This window comes from Oreochromis aureus, linkage group 16 (genome assembly GCF_013358895.1).
Source record: "Oreochromis aureus strain Israel breed Guangdong linkage group 16, ZZ_aureus, whole genome shotgun sequence".
Lineage (NCBI taxonomy): Eukaryota > Metazoa > Chordata > Actinopteri > Cichliformes > Cichlidae > Oreochromis > Oreochromis aureus.
Window position 1 is genome coordinate 6708971 of NC_052957.1, and position 21927 is coordinate 6730897.

The following is a 21927-nucleotide window of genomic DNA, read 5'->3' on the forward strand; positions in this document are numbered from 1 at the left end:
AATATGTTAAAACCATACAACATTCTCAAAATCTAAAAGCTGTCAAAACCATAAACTTATGTTCCCTGTTCAATATCATGTGATTCTTTATTAGACTGTCTATTTTGTTTTTTATACGAAACCCCCTGACACTGTGTTTGCATTTTTGTATCTGTATTTTGTGCATTATCAATAAAGCGTATTCAAAAAAAAAAAAAAAAAAAAATCAGCGCCGGAGAAGACATCGCGAGTTAGTGGAACTGTTGGGAAGACAGTATTGGAGAAATGTGAACATTTTATTTGTACTGTATAATCTGCAGATTCTGACAGAAATCTGCAACTATCCTTTGAAGCACCGCTCCTCTCTAAAACAGCAATAAGGATAATTATTAGGTCATATGTAAATAACCAACAGAGCGCGTTGTGCGTGACGTCCTTTTTTGCGCACACTCTAAGAACTAAAACTGATAATTACTTAAATATTTTGGTGCAACACTTTTACACTCAAAAATAATGAGTAAATGCAAAAACAATCACATCTCTTAAATACACCTTATTAATTGAGTAAATCCAACTAAAATGGAATAAGTTGGTATGAACAATTAAAGATGTTACAGTAACATACAAAATTGAGTAAATACAATTGAAAATGTAAGTTAAAACAACAGTAACCAAAAGTTCAAACTACATAAAATATTAATTAGGAAATGCTGAAATGCTTGGCACATATAACCTACACCATTACAATTATTTGTTTTTAAATAATGGTTCAATTTACTTAATATTTTAAAGTTAACTTAAGCAAAAACGTTAATTACAATTAAGTGTTTTTATATACACACACACACACACACACATACATATGTGTGTGTGTGTGTGTGTGTGTGTGTGTGTGTGTGTGTGTGTGTGTGTGTGTGTGTGTGTGTGTGTGTATATATATATATATATATATATATACATGCACATACATACATACACACATACACACAGGAAAAAAGAACCACGTCAGTTCAACATTGTTCACAATGATTTATTTTAACCAGCTTTTTTGGGAATCACACATTTAGCAGATTCCTTCTCTGAACACAGTGACCTGAAATCTGTTCTACATTCAGTGGATAAAATTTCAGTCACAACAGCCTTATATAATAAAATTGCATCCAAATTGGCATGCTTGATAAAACTCTGTAAAACTGGCATATTGATGCTAACAACAAGAAAAATGTACCTGCCATACAAAGAATAAAAGTGGCTCAAGTGAATGCAGTGCTTTACCTTTTCAGAAAAGATCAAATGACAAAAATAAAATTAGGATCCCAAAAAAATATAAATCCTGAAAAAAAAAAACATTTGCACTGTGACATAGTTTTTGAACATCTTATTTTGATTCCAAAAAATTGGGAAGATTATAACTAAAGAGTGACCAAAAAACATCCATAATTTAAATAAAAAGGTTTCAAAAAGGATTGCGCTAAAAAAAAAAAAAAAAAAAAAAAAAAAAAAAAAAAAAAAGAAAGAAAACCCATACAGAAGATACTCTCCCATTTACACCTTAATGTGAATCTGGAAAGTTAATACAAAAACACAGTTTATGGTACAAACATTATTTATGAACAGGAATGTCAACACAATGTAATGCCGCAACTGAACCTTTTGATGAGCATTACATGTCACTTAACAAGTCTAACACTTTAAGAACAGCCCTGTGAAATTTTGTCTACAATGAACAGAGGTCATTTTTCAGTCTTTGAACCTTGACAGAAAGGTTTCCTGGATCCAGCTCCATGAACACTTTTTGAAATGCTTCAAATGTGCATTTGAGATTCTTGGGGTATTTCAGATCCAGAGCATAGCACAGTCCCAAAAGATAGCAACAGGCTTTGCTCAGATTCCCAAGTTTGCCCAGAACAGTAACGCCTTCAATAACAATACCCACATCAGTAGGTTCGCCTGACCTGTCTTGATTCTGCAGCAGGTAAATCTTCATCACCTCCTCAGCCAAAGCCTCTTCAACAAAGACAGCATCAGCACCGTCCTTTAAAAAGAGAAACAACTGTTTTAAGCTCACATATTTCCAAACATTGAAACAAAAAGTTTCATTTGTATGACATCACCGGTACTCATAATATGTGGACACTGTGCTCCAAAATCTTTGAGCAAATGCTATTCTTTTGTATGCTTTGAAGTGTTTTTTTTTTTCTTTAGAACAGCATCTTAAAACATTTCTATGATCTCACAAGCTAAAATAAACTACTAATATTCCTAAAACAGATTTATTGCACCAACCTCAAAGGTTTTGATTAAGGCACTTGGATCCTCTCCCAGATGGTCAATGAGACATCTGATGATGACTTCTCGTTTTTTCTCGATGGAATTTCCACTCTGTAAAACAGGAAGTCTCAACTGAGGCAAAATTTGCACATTTAAAACATGACTTACCATTTCTAGCTTAAACATAACTATTTTTTTTCTGCTGTTGACCTGTTTTCACACCCACCATCAAGGTAAGAACACCTGTGGAGCTAAAATATTGAACAGAAACCTAAGAAAAGCCGTTTTTAGTGGAAGGGCCTCTTCAATGCTGTGTTGGAACGTTTTTGTGGTTAGAAAATGCAATCTTCCTTACCTGAAGCAGAAGGTTTAACTGTGCCCTGTGGCGTTGTCCAGCAGCACCTTTCTTGGCTTGAAACAAGGACAGGAGTTTGGATGAATACAAGTCCAACGATGACATGAACTTTGGTTCAAGGTTCAGGGTCGTGATCCTATGAAACTCTGCACTGACCTGGATGGGAGAGGACAAAAAACCAAGGACAAAAAATCTGAAGGCCAAAATTCTGATTCAATCAAAAAAAAATCTTTAAGTGGAACTACCATTTTTTGCAACCTGGACCTTATTTTCTAACATGCAAAAGATTAATTTACTCATCCAGACATAAATCCATATAAGTGGAGTTGTTCAGTATGCAGACTAAAGCCTTAACATAAAGTATTATCTTCCACTAAGCTTCTAAATTTTATGTTATGAATTGGTTGCACTATTTCCCTGTTAGATTGTATAATCTTGGAGGGAAGAGGCGGAGCCAGGTTGCCCTCTGAACCATCGTCTGCCAGGCAGCGATGCGAGAGGAACACACCGCTGAAGTGGCGCACATATTCAGAATCGCGTCAGCGGCTTTACAGAGAAAGCCTTTCAGCTCCTCTGGCAGCTGTGCTTCCTCCACCTTACTGGAGATGACAAACGCTAGCAAGGCAGTGTTGTTAGTCACTGCAGCTGACTGAACAGTGCATTGATGTGCGCGATCAGTGAACCTTGCTATCAGCTGGTCAAGTTTGGCGGGATGGGCCGGTCGCTGTCCAACGACCTTGGTCATTTTGGTGCCGAAAACTGAAGCGAGGCTCGGCTCTAGAGGGGGAACAGGCGGAAAACTCCGGTCTGTGAAGCCCTCTGTGAAGCCCTAGGTAGAGACCGGCGCTCTAATCTTCGCTGGCTCTGCTGCTGCCTCAGAAAGGTAGGTCATCACCACCGGGAACTGAGGCCAGATGGGATCTGGGCAACGAGAGTGAGCGGAGCCATACCTTCCCGCCAGATCATCTGATGGGGGTGGAGCAGGCTGAGGGACGGGAAGTCCCTTCTCACCAGCTGCCTTCTGGATGATGCCAGGCAGATCCAGGAGCAGCGCACCAACAACTGGGAGCGGCGTCCTCGCCGACATGTGAAGGCCAGGGGTGGATGAGCGTCCGCTCATCCGCCTCCCTTCTGTCGCCAGGCTGCCCAGCTGGGAGGCAGTGGAGCTGCCACCACTGCCGTTTTCCTCACGGTGGGTGGAATCATCCAATTCCGGCCCACCATCGAAGAACTCGATGGCTTCTTCCAGTGAGTACCTCTCTCTTAGCGGGAACGCCTCCTCAGCATCAGCCTTGAAAAAGGCTGACCTCCGCTGCTTTTCCTCTGGCGGGAGGAGCTAACAGGAGCGGCAATAGGATTAAGGTGTGAGGGCGAGGTCCGCATGGTGAGGACCGAGGCAGCCCACGCAGACGGCATGTCGGTCATACGACATGATGTAGCCGGTCTGGCAGGATGGACACAGACGGATGGTCTCGCTGGACATCTTCTGGCTGGCCTTAGAAAAACGGTAGAGCCGATTTCCTGGTCTCACCGTAACTTATACTAGACCAGGGTGAGGCCCACACAGCAGGTGGGCGTGGACTAAAATACTTCAGTGCTGCGCGCACAAGGGGAATACCCACTTAAAGGGCTGCGCCTATACTCATAGAATCTGGGGTTACAATACGTAACCAACGTTTCATAAAAATATTAAATTACTCTTCACTCTTTAGTAAAATCTAGTCTGTCGTTATGTGCTCCAGAGTTAGATAAGTGAGACAAAGGCACTTTGCAATCAGCCCAGTCATTCTTCAGTCAGGTTACATTAGCTTAGCCTAAAACAAGTTAAGTGAACGGAAATTACTAGCATTTATTGTTCCCTAGGCTTCGGAATGGTTTCGATTAGAACCATTCTGGTTTTGATTCAGATTCCTCATTTTGATTCAAATTCCTAGCGATTCTAGAGTCTTATGACAAATTAAAGCAACCTGGCTGCTGCAAGATCATCAAAATCACTAGGATGGTAGCAACATGTTTTTCCTCACTTATCTTATGATGGGGGATCTAACAGACCAAATTTTATTTACAAGTGGATATCCCTTTAAATGTTCACTTACTTGGGAGACGTCAAACAACGCCGGCCATCTGTCCTTGATGTCGCTGACACTCAGCTGTTGGCTGATAATATCATGTCTTCTATGTGCAAAGGTTTTGCACATTAAATCCTTGATGGCTGTGCTGTTTTTCTTCTTACACTCATCAATCAGTTGTTGTCGCTCCAGCTCTTGCTGTTCTTTACCATCTTGTCCTGGATAGTGTGGCAGAAACAGCACTTCTCCTTTCCGCGCCTTCTTTATGTTTTTCGCTGGAGCCTTGTCATCAGGGTGCTTGTTCTTCAGTGAGTTGCAAGTAACCTCTGGAACTCCAAGACTTCGTAACTTTGACCTGTAATTTCCCATCTTGTATTTAAGACTATACATCCATCCCATCCAGCCATTACGACTGCCTGGCTCTGTCAGACATGGGTGCTTTTTGACCAGAGCCTCTGCCACTTCTCCAATTTGAAGGCCAGTAGGGTAGGCTGTGTAGCTGTACATATAATCAGCTAATTTTTCCATTATATCTGACTTGACTGAAGTATTGTTCAGCACAGTGCCATTTTGAACAAAGACTTCATTGGCATTTTTCAGTACAGTCTCTGTTGCCACAGAGAAAAGTGGAATGACAATTTCATCTGGCCATGCAGTCTTCAGAGGACTTTGAAGAGGGGAGAGTATGACAGTGTTGTCTGAAGACCGAGATGATCCATCTGTTTGGTCCTCTGTGGTTTTATAGGTTGAAGAGCTTGAACTTTCATTCAGTGAACTTACATCTGAGGGATTTTCACACTGAGGAATCAATGTAAGCACTACTGATGGAATGATCACAGCTTTGACTGTACCCCTATCTTTGATTTGGTTGGGAGAATGAAGTGTAAAGAAATCTCCAAATGAGTCATCATAATAGTGCAATGTGAAATCCTCAACTAGCCCAAATGTCTCTCTCACTGTCTCATGCAACTCCTCAACAGTCCTGGGCATTCCTGAAGAGAGCACAAGCTTCTCACTCTGTTGTCCAAAAATTACTTTCAAGGCAACGGAGTCCATCTGCAGAATAAAAACCACAAGAAAAAAGAAAAAGAAAGGGGGTATCTGAGTCTTTCCCCTTACACTAACAAACAATGTGACGTTTTATTGACACCATTTGTTTGCCTTCAACACGATATGGTGTTAAGGGGTAAGTGTCACCAAGTACTCTGGGATGTATTAAGGTCATTTTCCCAGAAGGATCCAGAATAAATGCCCTAAAATGTTCATCATACCAGCTGTTGAGCAACTTCACAATGAAAAGAAATTCATTGCTTAAGACAACAATCTGTAAAATCTCCACAAAGTCAGGTAAGCCACAAGTAGATCCATGAGGCAAAACCATTCCTGAGGCATATTTAGTTCCATGATGAGTCAGAGAGTTGGTCAAATTCACATAGGCTTGTGTTGGATAAAGTTCCTTGAGACACTGCTGTATTTCTACATCAAGCAGTTCCAATGGAAGAGATGATACTTTAGTGACACACACTGATGGCTTCAATGCATTACCATCTGAATAGTATGCCATCATCATCTGGTGCTTTGAGGCAAGTGACAATAGTACATTTCTGAAGCTGTTTGTGTGTTTAACAACCTTCTTAAAGAAACTATGTTTAGCCTCAAAGCGCATAGTCCAGAGGCATACTAATGGACCAAATCCTCTGATCAAGTCAGGATAATGCTCCAAAAATGGTGTTTTGGAGTTAGTTTTTGCTCTGGGAAAACATCCAATAGCCTGTTGCGATGTTCAGATATAAGTGTGTCCAAGTAGCAAATACTTTCCTCTCTGTGAATAGGGGACACAACAAGTTCAGTTATATCTTTTAGAGTCATAAGAACTTGCCATGCTTCATCATTTTTGGGAATCTTTTCCCCAATAATAAAAGGTAATAGTCTCAATAACGTCCAATTTTCATGTGCGTTGCCACCAATGCTTTTGCGAGTGGAAAAATTTAGGGGGATGATTTGGGGGCGATCTGTTTTATCGGTCCATTTGTAAGGAAATTCTGTTATGAAGTTATTGAGTTCAGTTAAGGAAAAGTAACGTTTACGGATAAACACATGAAGGCATAATGCTAATTCTAGTGGAATTATGCCTTCAAAAAGGTCGTGCAAAAGATCTGGAGGATACCCTGTGACAAAATGGAAATATTTTAATTTCCCTGTTAATGGACAACCTTTCTTCACACCACAAAAAATGAACCGAGGAGGAATTTTCCTTTATGGTTTGGACATACATGTAGATCATAGTTCTCTTTTGTTCTTGGTGGAAAAGCTCCTGAACGAACTTCTTTTTGCTGAAAGTCTGAATGGTCTCCAAGGCAAAATCTACAGATGTAATGTCCAGAAAAGCTTTCCACGAGTCCACTAAGAGAATGAGCGCCAAGATTGTCAGCACAAACACAAAAACAGTGCCCCTGATATATCTACCAAGCTGTGAACAAAAATCCCGTCTCTCTCTAATGTTATGAGATCCTTTAAAAGTGGCTCGAGAACAGTTTCATAGCTAAAAGTTTTAACATCACTTGCCTTACACAGGAGAGCCAATTGAATTGATGTTAGCTGTGATCTCAGTTCAGTTGGTATATCAGCAAGTACCCAGTACACAGCTGTGACTTTGTGTTTTTTTCTTGAAGTCCCAAGTGGATTACAAATTTCAAAGTCATCCACATAGAGAACAAGGGAAATACTTAAGTCCTCAATAGCACAAAGTTGGTTTTGCTTGAAATATTGTCCATCGTGGAAAGAGGATAACTGTGAAGTGTTCAAATGTCTAGTTAATATACTGTTAACATCTTCTTTACTCAGTAACAGCTGCAAGGACTGAAGAATAGGCACATACTGAAAAGTGGAATTCTTTTCTGGATCCAAACAGTATTCTACTGGTTCAATAACAGAGAAGTTTTCCTTGAAATATTTCTGTCTCTTATATCTTGAAGCAAAGGGACCATCAGGACTAAGGGCTGCACATAAAGGACTACAGTGACATATTTTTCAGCCAATTCACTGACAAAAGACTGATCAATATTACAGTTATTCTTAATAAGAATATCACTTATTGACTTTGGAATATACTGAAGTGATAATGTGCAGATATAATTGAGCTGTTCCACCAAGTCATCCACACATTTACCAGAAACATTATAGATGCTTTCCAGTTTTAACAAGAGCACACCAATATTTTTCAAAATTTCATTTGTTGTTTCCCTTTCACAACCAAGTTCAATGGTCACATCCAAGTCCTCGTGATCTTCTAATTCCAGTGCTGGTAAGAAGATTTCATTAGATGTACTGACAGTTTGCTTTGAAATCAAGTTAGTTTTAAAGTGCTTCCATGAACAAAATCTGTGCTTTCGACTTCTGTGAGTCGCATAAGTCCCACAAATGTTTGTCTTAAACTCACAGCCATCAAAAACACACTCTATGGTTTCATGGCTTTTCAAATGGGAATTTATATGTTGAAAATAGTCTTTTGTGTTTGGGTAAAAAGAGTCACAGATTTTACATCTAATAGTTGGAAGGACCTCACACTCTTCCGTTTCATGCGAACTGTGAGACCTAGACAAGTGTGAGCGTAAGGCACCCCATGTCTTAAAAGAGCAAGGACAATTCAAATGAAGACAGGGTATGGAATAGCCATGACCAAATGTACCATGTTTCACTCGATAATGTTTGAGTAGTGACACTTTTGATGACTCCTCATGTTTGCAGAGTTTACACTGCCATCTCATCACCTGTGACCTAAAAAAATTGTGAGAAAATATGTCTCACAGTATGAAGATGACAGAATGGTGTATAACCATATTTACACAGTTTTTGTATGATTAACTGATTGAATAACCAATACTCACTACCAATTCAGGTGGAGGATACAACTTACAAATAAGTCAACATGGAACAAAGTACAATACTTAACCACATTGAAATAATCTGAATCACATCACCACGCTGTATAAATAAAAAGATAGTATGGTGACACTAGATGACAGACCATGAACTCATCAATATATTTACCGAACTGAAAAATTCTCAAAATTTAGATTTGGCATTTGTATGACTAAAATAACCCACCACAAAACCAATATAAATATTTAGGTGGTATCACCATCCACTACTCAGCTTGTATAAAACAATATCATATCATTCCAAAATTTAACACATCAAGTCCTCTGAGTAAAATTACCTGCTTTACTTTGTAGTTGATGCAGATTTTTTTCTCCTGGTAGTGAAGATGGTGCTGAAAAAATACAAATCAAAACTTTATCATTACAAAACATGTCACTGAGTAATCTGCCATAACATCAATCTCTTATAAGAAATTTTAGCTTGGATTGAAATAAACATTTATTTATGTAAATTGGGAGTAACTATACTGGAAATGATGGTACTTTTGGCTTGACCCAAAGGACCAAAGCTTTTTTTTTTCATTATTTTCTGGGATCTGAAAGGAAGTAGGGCCCCGAGTCTAAATTTACTTAAGGCCCCATAGTACTTTGGACCGGCCCTGGATGAGGTAATCTGCTGACCCGGGCGGTCCTCTCACCGTTCTCTCAAAAACTGGCCCTGTTCGGGACAAAGCTGAAAGCAGCGTCTTATATGCTCTGAAAGACCCCACATAGAACAAGAAAGCTAAGCAGCATGGTTGCTGCTATGAACTGTTCCGCGGGCAGGTCTTCTTAATTACCAAAGCCATTGATGACGTCTGTTCATCTCCTCCTGAACAACCTGACAGAGTGAGTCAGGCCGCGTGACTACGTGGTCATAAATATTTTGTACTTGTAAATCAGTTTTGTACTTGTAAATCAGGATTTGTATGTGTAAAAAGAATTTGTGTGTGTGTAAAAAAGATTTGTATGTGTAAAAAGAATTTGTGCGTGCGTAAAAAAGATTTGTATGTGTAAAAAGAATTTGTGCGTGCGTAAAAAAGATTTGTGTGTGGACTTAGCCAAAAACCCCCCTGCAAGTTACAAGTACGAATTTTGACCCTATTTTTCTTCCTGTCATCTGATTGGTCAATGTCATGTCAATCACAAATGTAACAATCCAATCAGAGAACAGATGGGTTTGGCTGTCGGAGGGCACTTTTTGAACTGCAGGTCCTTGAAGGGTAATACAGTTTGAAGTTGGAGGATCTCTATATAAATATCCGATAGCAGCTAGGTCCCCTAACTTTCAGCAGCTGTTGAAAGGATAAAGTTGTGGTATGTCAGTGGTTAGAAATACCATTATTACTTTAGGATTAGTTTAACACAAAGTCAGGGCTGACCCGGGACCATTGCTGTGAGTCACAGTGCGCAGCATAAAGGTCCTTTCACATCGGACGCAGGATGTGCTGCTAATGCTAACTGCTAACTAAAAGCAAAGGATCCAGAATTTGTTGCGCTGGCTGCTGAGCTCTGTGGGTTTTTGCAGCAGCTCTACCTGTACTAGATGCACCTGCTCCTTGTCATTTCTATCTCTGACTTTATGTCCTCTACAACAGTTTCTGGTTTTTTTTGCTAGTTCTTCAAATGTTCAATAAAAACATGTATGCTAATTCATAACGAAGAAAGCTTTGTAATGAAGACTGTCATTTCCAAAACACTGCCCCATGGTCCATGCAGCGCTGTTGAAAAGGCTGTGGAAGTCCCTGTATAAAGCACGTAGACCTGTGACACAAAAATCACCAAACTCGGACGACCACAGACTGTTTTCCTTGGTGTTGATGAAGGAAAACGCTGGGTTGGCATGTAAAAGGGCATTTATTCCCTTCAAGGACCTGCAGTTCAAAAAAGTGCCCCTCCGACAGCCAAACCCATCTGTTCTCTGATTGGATTGTTACATTTGTGATTGACATGACATTGACCAATCAGATGACAGGAAGAAAAATAGGGTCAAAATTCGTACTTGTAACTTGCAGGGGGGTTTTTGGCTAAGTCCACACACAAATCTTTTTTACACATACAAATCTTTTTTACGCACGCACAAATTCTTTTTACACATACAAATCTTTTTTTACGCACGCACAAATTCTTTTTACACATACAAATCTTTTTTACACACGCACAAATCTTTTTTACGCACGCACAAATTCTTTTTATGCATACAAATCTTTTTTACACGCACACAAATCTTTTTTACACATACAAATCTTTTTTACGCACGCACAAATTCTTTTTACACATACAAATCCTGATTTACAAGTACAAAATTTTTATGACCACATTTTGAGCCCATACAGCTCCCGCAACGCGACTCAACAGGGCCATTTTCTAGAAATGTCTGAGCACACCTGCTTTCACGTGGTTCCTAAAATGCCCCCGATTAAACGGTCAGGTCGCTGGTACCGGGACATTCCGGTCAAATTACCCGGAACGCAGATAGAGACTCAGAACGTAAAAGGATAAAAGGGCGCGGTTTCCCGCCGCCTTGACTGGAAGACGGGTTGAAAACTTAAATTAACGTGCACAAACACGCTGCGAAAAGTGAGCCACCATGACAAACGCTTTTTTCAGAACATGTCATAAAAGAACGGTGTGGATAAAGACAGCTAATGTAAGAATTGGTCACTTACCTGAAAACGTTACCAAGTCTGCAGTGGATGTGTGTCTGTCTCGTTCAACGTGCAGAAAATCTCCCATGAGGCCATGCTCCTCGCGCGCGGTACATGCCAAAGGTCATTAGTCTTACTCAAAGTTTTAAGTTAGTATTGGGGGACAAAATTATATTGATTTTGAACCATTAATAATTAAAGTTAAAGACAATGATAAGTATGAATACCAGTGTCTCAGTTATTTTGAGTACTTTCTATGAGATATATTGAGTAGATTTAAATAATGCACCCTGTGTTTCAAATACAGAATTTTTTCTTTTAAATAAACTTGAACAAAAGAGCTCAGTTCAACTCAAAAACTGGTGTTGAAAATTTAAGCATTCTTTTCAGTATTTTCAACTCAAGATAACACTTTTGTGATTTTCAAAGATTTAATCAAGGTCATCTAACTTAGAATTATAAGGATATTTACTAAGCCCCTGAATAATTTTTTAGGGTGCATGCGGGCCGCTTTGAGCTGCTTTTAACCATGTAAAGCACTTTGTGCTACATTTCTGTATGAAAAGTGCTTTATAAATAAAGATTGATTGATTGATTGATTGATTGATTGATTGATTGATTGATTGATTGATTGATTGAAAATGTTCTGCATACTCATTTTGAATGGAAAATAAGGCGGTCTTTGACTTTTTGCCCTTTGCTACTAGGAAGATTATTGCCACATTTCAGTATGCAATGGAAACAAAGGTTTCCACTCTCCAAACGTCATGTTTAGTGCCTCCCTATTTCATATCTACAAATGTGCAGCTTGAGTCACTCAGACATTCCCAGCAGCAGCAAGGAAGTCCTCACATGACTCTTTGAAATCAAAGGTTTTTTTATACAGAAAACATGTTTTTTCAGTAAGATGTTGGCAACACACTCATCGAACACGTCAGAGGGGCTGAGCAGCTCCAGGAGTCTCCCTCCTCTCTTAGTTTCATATGTGGCAAATCCACTGTGTCTGTGTTTTTCATGCTCAGCAGCCACAAAGAAAGACGGAAACATGTGGAAAAGATGAAGAAGAACATGACGAGGGGCTCTGTGTTCAGTTCAGTTTGCACTCTAATTGCTTTTAATTGGAAAAGGCAGCAAGATTTCACAGGAAGCATTAGACATTCTCAGTTTTTGACAATGCTCAACATTCATTTCAACAACATTTATTTCAAAGTGCTGTGCATAAAATATGACAGGCATAAGGGTAAAAGGAGCAACGTAAGGCAATATCAGTGTTAAACCTAGAAAATCAATTAGAGTTTAGAGTCAAGTTTAAGAGCTGAGTAATTATTGGTTTAGGCAAGCGGAAACTTGCTGCAGAAAACCTGCAGATCTCTGGGAGTTTGATCCAGATGTGAGGCATTAAAGAAGCTGTGTATACGTCTTTCCAGCTAAAATTCTTTTTTTTAAATATTTCTCCAGACAAACACAATGACAACAGTATGAGCTGTAAAGAAAACTTTAAAAAGTTAACTAACAACAAGGCTTCCTTTGCTATCTGATGCTATCATCTCTTAAATTAATCCCAGTAAACACAATGATGGATTTCATAGGATCTGTCTCTGATACAGCTACTGATAAATCGTGGTCTTTCTGTCTGTGCCTTGTTATTGCAATGCCCGATCTTGTTGAGTAGACTATATGTCAAACATAGAGATAGTTTCCTGGTCTGCTGATGTAAAAGAGCCTCAAACCTGCATTCTTTTAATGGGCTCTGTAGAAGGACTGTCAGAAAACAAAATGAGACGGACCAGAGAAGAATAATCAGTTTTCATATTTATTTTTTCAAAGTTGTGTACAGAAAAGGGATGTAGAATCTGAATGTTTCCATGCTACACGTCTACATTCTCTTTAAGGACCAGCAGGGGGCATCTGACTGCAAAATAATTTTATTGACACATTTTAATAACCTAACCTAATAACCTGTAATAACCCATTTTAATACCTTTTTCTGGCTGATATACTCAGTGAACACTTTACAGATTACAGATTATGTTGACTTTAGTTCTACAACATAGTGTTATTTTTGATGTTAGCAAAAGAGACACTCAACAGGCTTTGCCTTAAGGCAGAGCTGCCTTGTGATTGTCAGGTTGCTACCCTGTGAGAATGCAGTTTCTCAGGTAAAGTTGAGCCACACTTGTCATGTTCTAATTCAAAAACAAAGGCAAACATAGCAAAGCTCAAGGCTTAAAATTATACTCCACAAACCCATACATCCAGTTTTTCTAAATGTTTGTGTTGGTCTTTATATGTCTTTTTATGTTCTTTATATTTAATGTATTTTTTTCTTACATCTGTTTAAACAATTTATAATTAAATGTTTTTTTTAAAAAAGAAAAACAGATAGGAAAGCATAAGATAGTAATGTTTCCACAAAGGTTCCTCCAGAAATCTTCATCTGCTCCAGGAACTGCTGGAGTCCTGGAGAAGAGACAGATGATATTTGGTGAATTCCTCACTCTGATTAAAATTCTAAACTCTTTTTGACTCAGTGGTTAGGATGAGGGGTTTATTTTGAGGTCAAAATTAGTTATGACCTCAAAATATCCATAAAATTGGCTTAAAGTGTATATTTGCTGCCACTTGGTGAAAACCTTCCAAACACATCTTATGAATAACAGAGAATTTCAGTGATCTTTAACAGGATGTATTGCACAAACAAGTCATGCTTCCAGTTGTGGATAAAATCTGCACTGCTGCAGTATTCAGACTCACCCCGTGACAATCCCTCTCCTTCTTGTGGCAGAAAAGGTGCCTGTGTCCTTGCCAGCGTCCTAGCCTACTCTAAATCAAATGCATCATAGTTCCCTTGGTATCCTTCCTGCCCTTGTCCCCCGTAGCCACCACGTCCTCCAGGGCCGCCACCATATCCCCCCTGGCCGCCGCCGTATCCCCCCTGGCCGCCGCCGTATCCCCCCTGGCCGCCGCCGTATCCTCCTTGGCCGCCGCCATATCCCCCTTGGCCGCCGCCATATCCCCCCTGGTTGCCACCATATCCCCCCTGGTTGCCACCATATCCCCCCTGGCCGCCACCGTGTCCGTGCTCATGGTGGCCATGGTGGCCATGTCCCTCATGGCCACCACCATGTCCCCCATGGTGATCACCATGTCCATGCTCATGCTTGCCGTGGTGGCCATGTTTATGGTGCCCATGGTCGTGGTGGCCATGTCCGTGATGGCCGTGTCCTGGAATTAGTCATAAATTAAATATTTAGGGTATAAAATTGTTTTTAATATATTTTAAAAGAAGTACACATGTAAAGCACTGTGTTATTTACCCTTTCCAAACATTTCAAAACGTTAGCAAAACTTCAGAGAATTGCAGAGTTCAGCAAAATCTGTTCAGAAAATAAAACACAATATATTCAAACGCAAAAAAATTACAAATTACACCAATAAGTTACTGACATCTGCACATATATATACATGATCATGAGCAGAGATTCAGTGTTGAACTTACCTTTCACCGATAAGTTGATCCACTGACTCACCTGTCACCTGCCATTCTTTATATGTACAGCCACACTTCAACCTGAACCATGCTGAACGCCCATTACTAGGTAAAATATGAGGTTTCCACACATCTGTACCTTTTTAGTCTACCACTCACAAACATAGCATATACTGATAAAACCAGCATTACACATAGATATGTTCATACATGTGCCCACGCTTCAGAGTAACACATGAATGTGTTAGACTTGATGTTTAGTTACTTACTTAGTGAACAGTTTGATTGACAGGGCTCTTTGTTCCTGTATTTTTCTCATGCACAACAGGTGTGATGATACCAGGAACAAAACTGCATCTGTTCAGAGAAAGAAACTTCAGAAAAAATTTGGGTTTTTTTCTCAGAGTTGTTTGTTTGGTTTGCAGGGCTACATATTCAAGTCAAGACAGTTTGAAAGATGCTGCATTCATAAATAAAGTGACCTGCTACTAAGCCATTTTTGTTTCTTAATTCTTTCATTTACATTTGTCATGGAGACCTGTACTATGAAGGGAGTTCAACATACCCTCTTTATTTTTCCAGTATCTGGACTTACTTACTCTAACATTGGCAGTTGGGATAAAGCTGCTTATCACCTCACTAAGTTATCCCAGGGTTCCCCCCTAATTCATCAAGTACAGTTAGATCTCCTGTTTCAAGATCATATATAAATGCTTATAGAACACTAAAAACAAATAAAGAAACACAGTTTACTGATTTTCATCAGTAATAAATACAAAGACTTGACCCTCCTACTCTCCTCACAGAGGTCTAAGGTTTCTTCCGGGAATGATGATACTGTTTCTGGAAAACTGATTTGTTAACCTGCTCCCTAAACAGGTTACCTCACAACAATACAAGTTACCATGGTGATTTACTCTGGTAAAAAGTGAATCACCTCTTTAGTTAAGAAATCCAGGATTAACCCTTAAGCTACCTGGATAAAATGAAATGCTTGTTCATGCGTCAGGTTAGTTTCCAGATTAGAGATCAACCAATATGAAATAACCACTTAATGACCAATGAGATCATCAGAAAATAGCGTCACTGTTTTTTGAAGACACCTGTTGGAACACAGAACATACACCAAAAATACACTTCAATCAGTCTAATTAAACATTTAAATGGATCCAGTTTGAAGTTTCAGAGCTCTAATGAGCAGCTGTCAGCTTAGAAATAAACAGCAGCTCAGAGAGCCAGAGAACTGGAATTTCTTTTAATTGATGTATTGGTCACATATTTTAGTAACAGTCATGTCACTTGGTTTTAGTATGTCTGTTTCACACTTTATTGCACACACAGATGGTGGGGCCTGGTGATCTTATCTTGGGAAGTGTTGGATCATTCAGCTTGAACTTTATTGAAGGCACAGAGTGGGAGAGAATTTCACAGGTCTGTGAATTGTTTTTGATTGTCTTTGAGGATGGAGGGAAGAGGCAAAGAGCAGTCTTTATGTGACCCTGTAAGAGGAGTTAGGGGGTTTTAAATCTCCCCACTTCAGGAGAGGGTCAAGTAGTGTAAACAAAAGCTGTGGAAAGCTTTTGTTCTGACTGTATTTAAACAAGAGCTCTGCTGGGATCGTCAGAAAGACTGCTGTCAGCCCTGCAATGGTGGCTCTCCCCTAAGTATGCTTATGTTTATTAAAAGGTGTTAGCCTACTGTTCGTCATCTGTAGATTTTGTTAATTAAATTTCCATAACAGTACTCAGAGATAAAACAAGTAACCGGAATTAAAATGTTTATTTTATGGCTGTGTGTGCTAAATCACAAGATTAGCAGCTTTAATCTCTCATCTTATTTCTATAAATGTTTTACTGATATATTTTGATGTTCTTCATACATTTTAAATCACCATTTCATCATCATCGGATGATTGCAGTACACGGCATCCATAGGGATCATATGACCCGTAAAACGTCCAGCTGTATGTGAGCCAGAAAGTTTAACAGATAAAGTTAGAGTAGGGTTTTAGGGTTGGAGTTTGGTTTTTTTTTTTTAGGCTGATTGATTGTTCGATTACAAAACAACTATTTTTAAATTCACCAACTTGACTTTTACAAGCTTTTGCGCATTGTTATAAATACCTTCACATATCCTCTGTCTGTCCTTTCAGGTAACAAACAAAGTGTAACCTCAGCGTTTGGTACTGATATTATATTTTTATGCAGATGTTACGGAGATGCAGTGAAACCTGCTTTCTTATTAGCATGTTGTCACACCTCCAACTCTGAACATCAGGAAAACAGAAAGCTCTGGATTAACCAGTTTCCAGGCTTTGTCATGTTTGTTTCAAGGACGCGTTTCTTTAACAAGCAAAACTCCCACTAAGCCACAAAGCCACAACACAAGGCTTTATTTGTACACTAAATACACAGTTTATGAATAAAACATTTTTATAAATTAACTCTTGACCACACCAGCTGATAGGATTAGTATCAATAACCTGCTGCAGCTCGGGATGCAGGGCGTTGCTGCAGAAACCAGTCATACTTGTTGACTGTGAGTGTGAATAAAGGTTAAAGCATTACGGGACATCTGTGTTGTAATGGCTGTGCTTTCTGTTACTGCGTCACGTTGTTAAAAACCTAAAACAAACATTTGGCCTTATCTGTCAAGGAGTGCAGTGTGGCAGGCAGGAGTAGGACCCAAAATGCAGGCGCTCAGACTCAAGGTGTAAACTCAAAGTCACAGCTTTATTGGCTGGCAGCGAAAAAGGCATACAAACTAAACTGGGAAATAACAAACTAAGACTCACGGGGAGACACAGGGAGATCCACACAGCAAGAGGGACAACACGACACTGACTCAGAGAAACACAGGGTTTAAATTAGAGATGGCACGATACCACTTTTTTATGTCCGATACCGATACCGATATCATAAATTTGGATATCTGCCGATACCGATATGAATCCGATATAGTGTGTTTTTTAATCAATAAAACTGTTTTTTTAATATCTTGCTGCATTTTGTATAAGTTCATACTCAAGTTTAAATAAACAATAACACTAAAGCTATTCTGTTATACCTGTATGTAAAAAATACACTGCACCCAAAATATTTTATAGTTCAGCAACACTGATCAATCTAATAAACTTAAACCTACTCCATCCTCCCTATTCTGGTATTTTAAAGAGTACTTAGCAGAAATATTAAGCAACCTAACTAATAGGGTTGCAAACTCCCAGCAAAAAAAAAGGGAACCACCCCCACCCTCCACGTCATGATGCTTAATCGATGTAATCAACTTTAATTTGATGCAGGGTGAAAAAAATGCACAGAATTAAATTATTTTTCAAGAATAATTAAATAGATTCAACATCTTTCTTCAACAGAATTGCAGACTGCACAGATGGTATCTTCCCAAAGGAAAAAGTACTATAGCTTACTAGGGTATATTAGACTTAACAGTTACTATATACAGTAATGGACTTCTATACATTTTACATCAGATTAAAACTTTAGGTGTAAGATTCAGATAATTATTTATTAAAAGCTAGACATTTTAAATGAGAATAAGAAAGAAAAGTATGTCTTTGTGCCCCTTTTCCTGTTAATGCCCTATCGGCCCCCTGGCTAAACTTTGCTAGATCCGCCCCTGCACAGTTACCAGCAGTCAGCTACGTAGAAAAGGATCCTGGTGTAGAAAGTAATATTAAATAAATTCTAACAACAGCTTATCAAGGTTAAAGGTGCTGCTGTTGTTCCGCCGCTGGTTTCCTCTTTCTGGCGCAAAGTGGGCCAAAAACAAAGAAGAGAGACGGACTCGCGACAGAAAAGCCGATCAGCTGAGCAGTTTCACGATTGAAGTAGCTGCAGGAAGGTGAGGGAGAGAGAGAGGGAGAGAGGCAGTCGCTCCATATATCGGTTGTTAAGCTTAACATGGGAACGCTTTACAAACACTCAGAGATGAACTTACACACTTGCTTTACTTCTCTCTGGGATAACTTCCTCGGAGATGAAATGCTGGTTTGGTAGCGAGGCTACAAATACACACAGCCGCTCTATCACGTGAGCACACTGCTCCGAGGTGCTACGGTTATGAGCCGAGTTACGCCGTGTCGCAAGTTTTGTGAGGTGTTTTTTTTATATTTAATGTATCGGATTACATTTTTAATTTCTCACCGATATCCGATCCAGTAATTTACGTCAGTATCGGACCGATACCGATACGTAATATCGGATCGGTCCATCTCTAGTTTAAATACACTGGGAAGTAACGAGGGGAATGAGACACAGAAGGAGAGCACAGCTGGGAGAAATCAGGACTGACGAGACAAGGAAGCAAAGCAGGACACATTTACATAAGACACGGACCTTTTCAAGGGAGTTGACAGAAAATGTGTACGACCATGTCCAGTCAACATATCCAGCCCCCACGATGCAAATGGGTAAAAGTCTCTCAGAGTCTGACATCTCACAGGGTGACTGTAACGAACCCTCTGCTCCCGAGGTGCCATATGTGCTCGTAGAAGATTCAGTGGAAAGGTTCTTACAAAACCTTCTTTTCTGGTTGGAGAATGAAACTTTAACCCAAACTATTATTAATGACAAAATTTCTGGTGCTGTGGAAGATATAGTAAGAGTGCTGACCCCATCAAAGGAAGAAGTTATGATTGGACCAGATGCTGGTGAAACAAGTCCACAGTCAAGTCCAGTTGCTGATCTCACCAATCAACCAGTCTGTGTGAATGCAGAAGACCCGGACCTGGTTTCAAATACAAGCAATGATCAGGCATCACTCTCTGACACTGAGCCCACAGAGGGTCAAAGTCAGCCAGCAACCTCTGAAAACCCAGAGGAAGAACTGTCAGAAACATCAGTGTCATCTGATGATAGGCTAATTGCCAATCAATTTAGCAATGTTCTAGTTCTGATATTTGAAAACAAATTGCACATAAATGCCAGACGTCTTCTGGATCAAGAAAAATTAGACTTAGCTATCAACCACCTGACAGATTTGGTACTTTCTGAATTGAGAGCCACCGAATCCCTAGAAATTCTTGATAATTACAGTGCTGAATTAGTCACGGCCACAGCTAAAGGCCTTATCAAGGAGTTTGGATCTGCAGTCAAGTTCTTCGATGTAATGATGTCAGAAGATTCATCTTTTTACGACACTATTCTGAAGCATCTAGCGAAGAATCTCAGTGTCTACAGGAATCCTCCAAAAAAATCCAAACTCGCCAGGTTTTTTTCAGGAACGTTAAAAGCTTTTAAGAAGCCGTTCAACTCCTGCTTTAAAGGCAGTACTGATGACTAAATTGTCATCTTGATTTTTTTTTCAAATACCTCTTTTAAAATCTTAAAGCAGTCTGGCCTCAGAGTTAACATCAGAGGTATATTTTATTTTAAAACTATTTCATTCGACTTTAATTAGACTGAGAAATATTCTTCACCGTGTCTCTTCATATTATCGTTACCATCACCCCCCAACGGCCGAGGCAGACGGCCGTCCCTTCTGAGCCTGGTTCTGCCGGAGGTTTCTGCCTGTTACAGGTAGTTTTTCCTCCCCACTGTCGCCAAGTGCTTGCTCATAAGGGATTATTCATTAATTGGGGTTTTCTTGCTGCTACTGTAGGGTCTCTATCTTACAGTATAAAGCAACTTGAGGAGACGGTTGTGATTTGATGCTATATTAAACATCTTAAATTCAACTGAATCTTAAAATGTAATATAGCATCACATCACCATCAAATCAAGAACTGAAAAATATAAAACAAAATGAAAATAAAAACCTAAATTAAAAGCAGTTTGTGATTTGTCTTGTGCTTTCAAAATATATTGTCAAATATGAAAAGCTGCATTTCTATGCTCTGGTCATTAGTACTGGTATTTTAACCCTGGAGAACAAATGGGGTCAGATCCGACCCCATTGGTTTTTTCTAGGGGAACCCATGGGGTCAAATTTGACCCCATGGGTTCTCAAGGGTTAATGTAAGCAAACACAGGGAGCATACACCGATGTGGAAGTACTACAGATGAAGATGCAAAGAAACCATGAAATAATTAATGAAATAGTGAAGTTTATGAATAAAATAAACAACTGTAGCACCGTCTCAGTCTCGTCGAATCGCCCCTCTGCCTCTTCTACTCTAGCATCAACTCTTCTTAACCCTCGTCTAATATGCGCATATTGTTTGTTGTTGTCTTTCCTAAAGTCACGAAGCTCTTTCGGGATGTTCAGGAGGCTGGGCTCGTCTGCATCCGTGCCCTCTGTGTAACCTTAGCTCAGGAGAGTAGCTCCTATCCACGTGGCTTTTCTCTGTCTCCTCTTCTGTCTGAGTTGTGCCTCTCAAACTTCTTGTGACTACCCCCGTTTCCATATTTAAAAGCAATCTCACCTATTATCAGAAAGATTACCGTATCTTATTGTAAGAGAAATTTCTCCTACGTGTTTGGAGTCTCTACAGTAAGCAAATGTGGTAAAGGGTGTGGCTGATTCTGGGATTGATGCAGGAGGGCGACAGAAATAAAAAGTAAAATATTAAATTTTGCTGTTATTGACTTTGCTTTACAATATCAAACACTGAGCCAGATGCACAATAGTCATGTACATCACACGTAAACACATTAATGTAAAAACACAGAGGTTAGGCCATCAAAGTGTGTGTAAAAAAGAAGTGTTTATGTCTGTCTTGCAGTTTCTGTTCCTGTCCGAGGTTTGCAGTGGAGAGCTCAGACCACACAGGACCCCGTCCTCTCAAACCCTGCTCAGCTCTCTGGTACCAGCACACCCACGCACAACTGGCCACCTTAAAAAATTGTACAGTTTTGAGCTCGATAACCTGCAGGTGAAAAATCTGTAGATCAGTCATCGCTCCTCTGTGGTGTTAAGATGCTGAATACAAGGGGAATAAAAGTGGATTATAATCGATACCAAAACGGATCTTTATCCATGGAATCAGTAGCATAAAATCAGGAATTTCAGGCTTCATTATCATGGTTAATTTAAGAAAATAAATAAAAATAGGTGTGACCATATTTGACGATTATGAGCTAATTCAAGCAAGTAGAAAACTGAATAATAATTATCCATAACTGTGGATGAACTGACCGTTAGATGAACTGCAGTCTTTGTCCTTTGAGTGTGGCAGGTGGCTTCTTGATGGCTCACACCGTTCCCCTCTCTCACCTCCTGCAGGGGGCAGTGTCCA

At 39.5% G+C, this 21927-nt stretch overlaps 1 protein-coding gene across 2 annotated transcripts; it reads right to left on the bottom strand.

The window, feature by feature from the left end:
- Positions 1-963: 963 nt before the first annotated feature.
- On the bottom strand, positions 964-11680 carry LOC120433405. Of its 2 annotated transcripts, XM_039599543.1 has the most exons (6): positions 11264-11680; positions 8894-8947; positions 4702-5730; positions 2606-2761; positions 2266-2361; positions 964-2014 (listed from the first exon to the last, which is right to left on the bottom strand). In XM_039599543.1, the coding sequence occupies exons 3-6, from the start codon at positions 5728-5730 to the stop codon at positions 1697-1699; spliced, it is 1599 nt and encodes a 532-aa protein (XP_039455477.1). In that variant the 5' UTR covers positions 8894-8947; positions 11264-11680; the 3' UTR covers positions 964-1696. The 2 variants fall into 2 exon arrangements, with proteins under 2 accessions (XP_039455477.1, XP_039455476.1); XM_039599542.1 differs by lacking the exons at positions 8894-8947; positions 11264-11680 and having other exon boundaries at positions 4702-6352.
- Positions 11681-21927: the final 10247 nt, after the last annotated feature.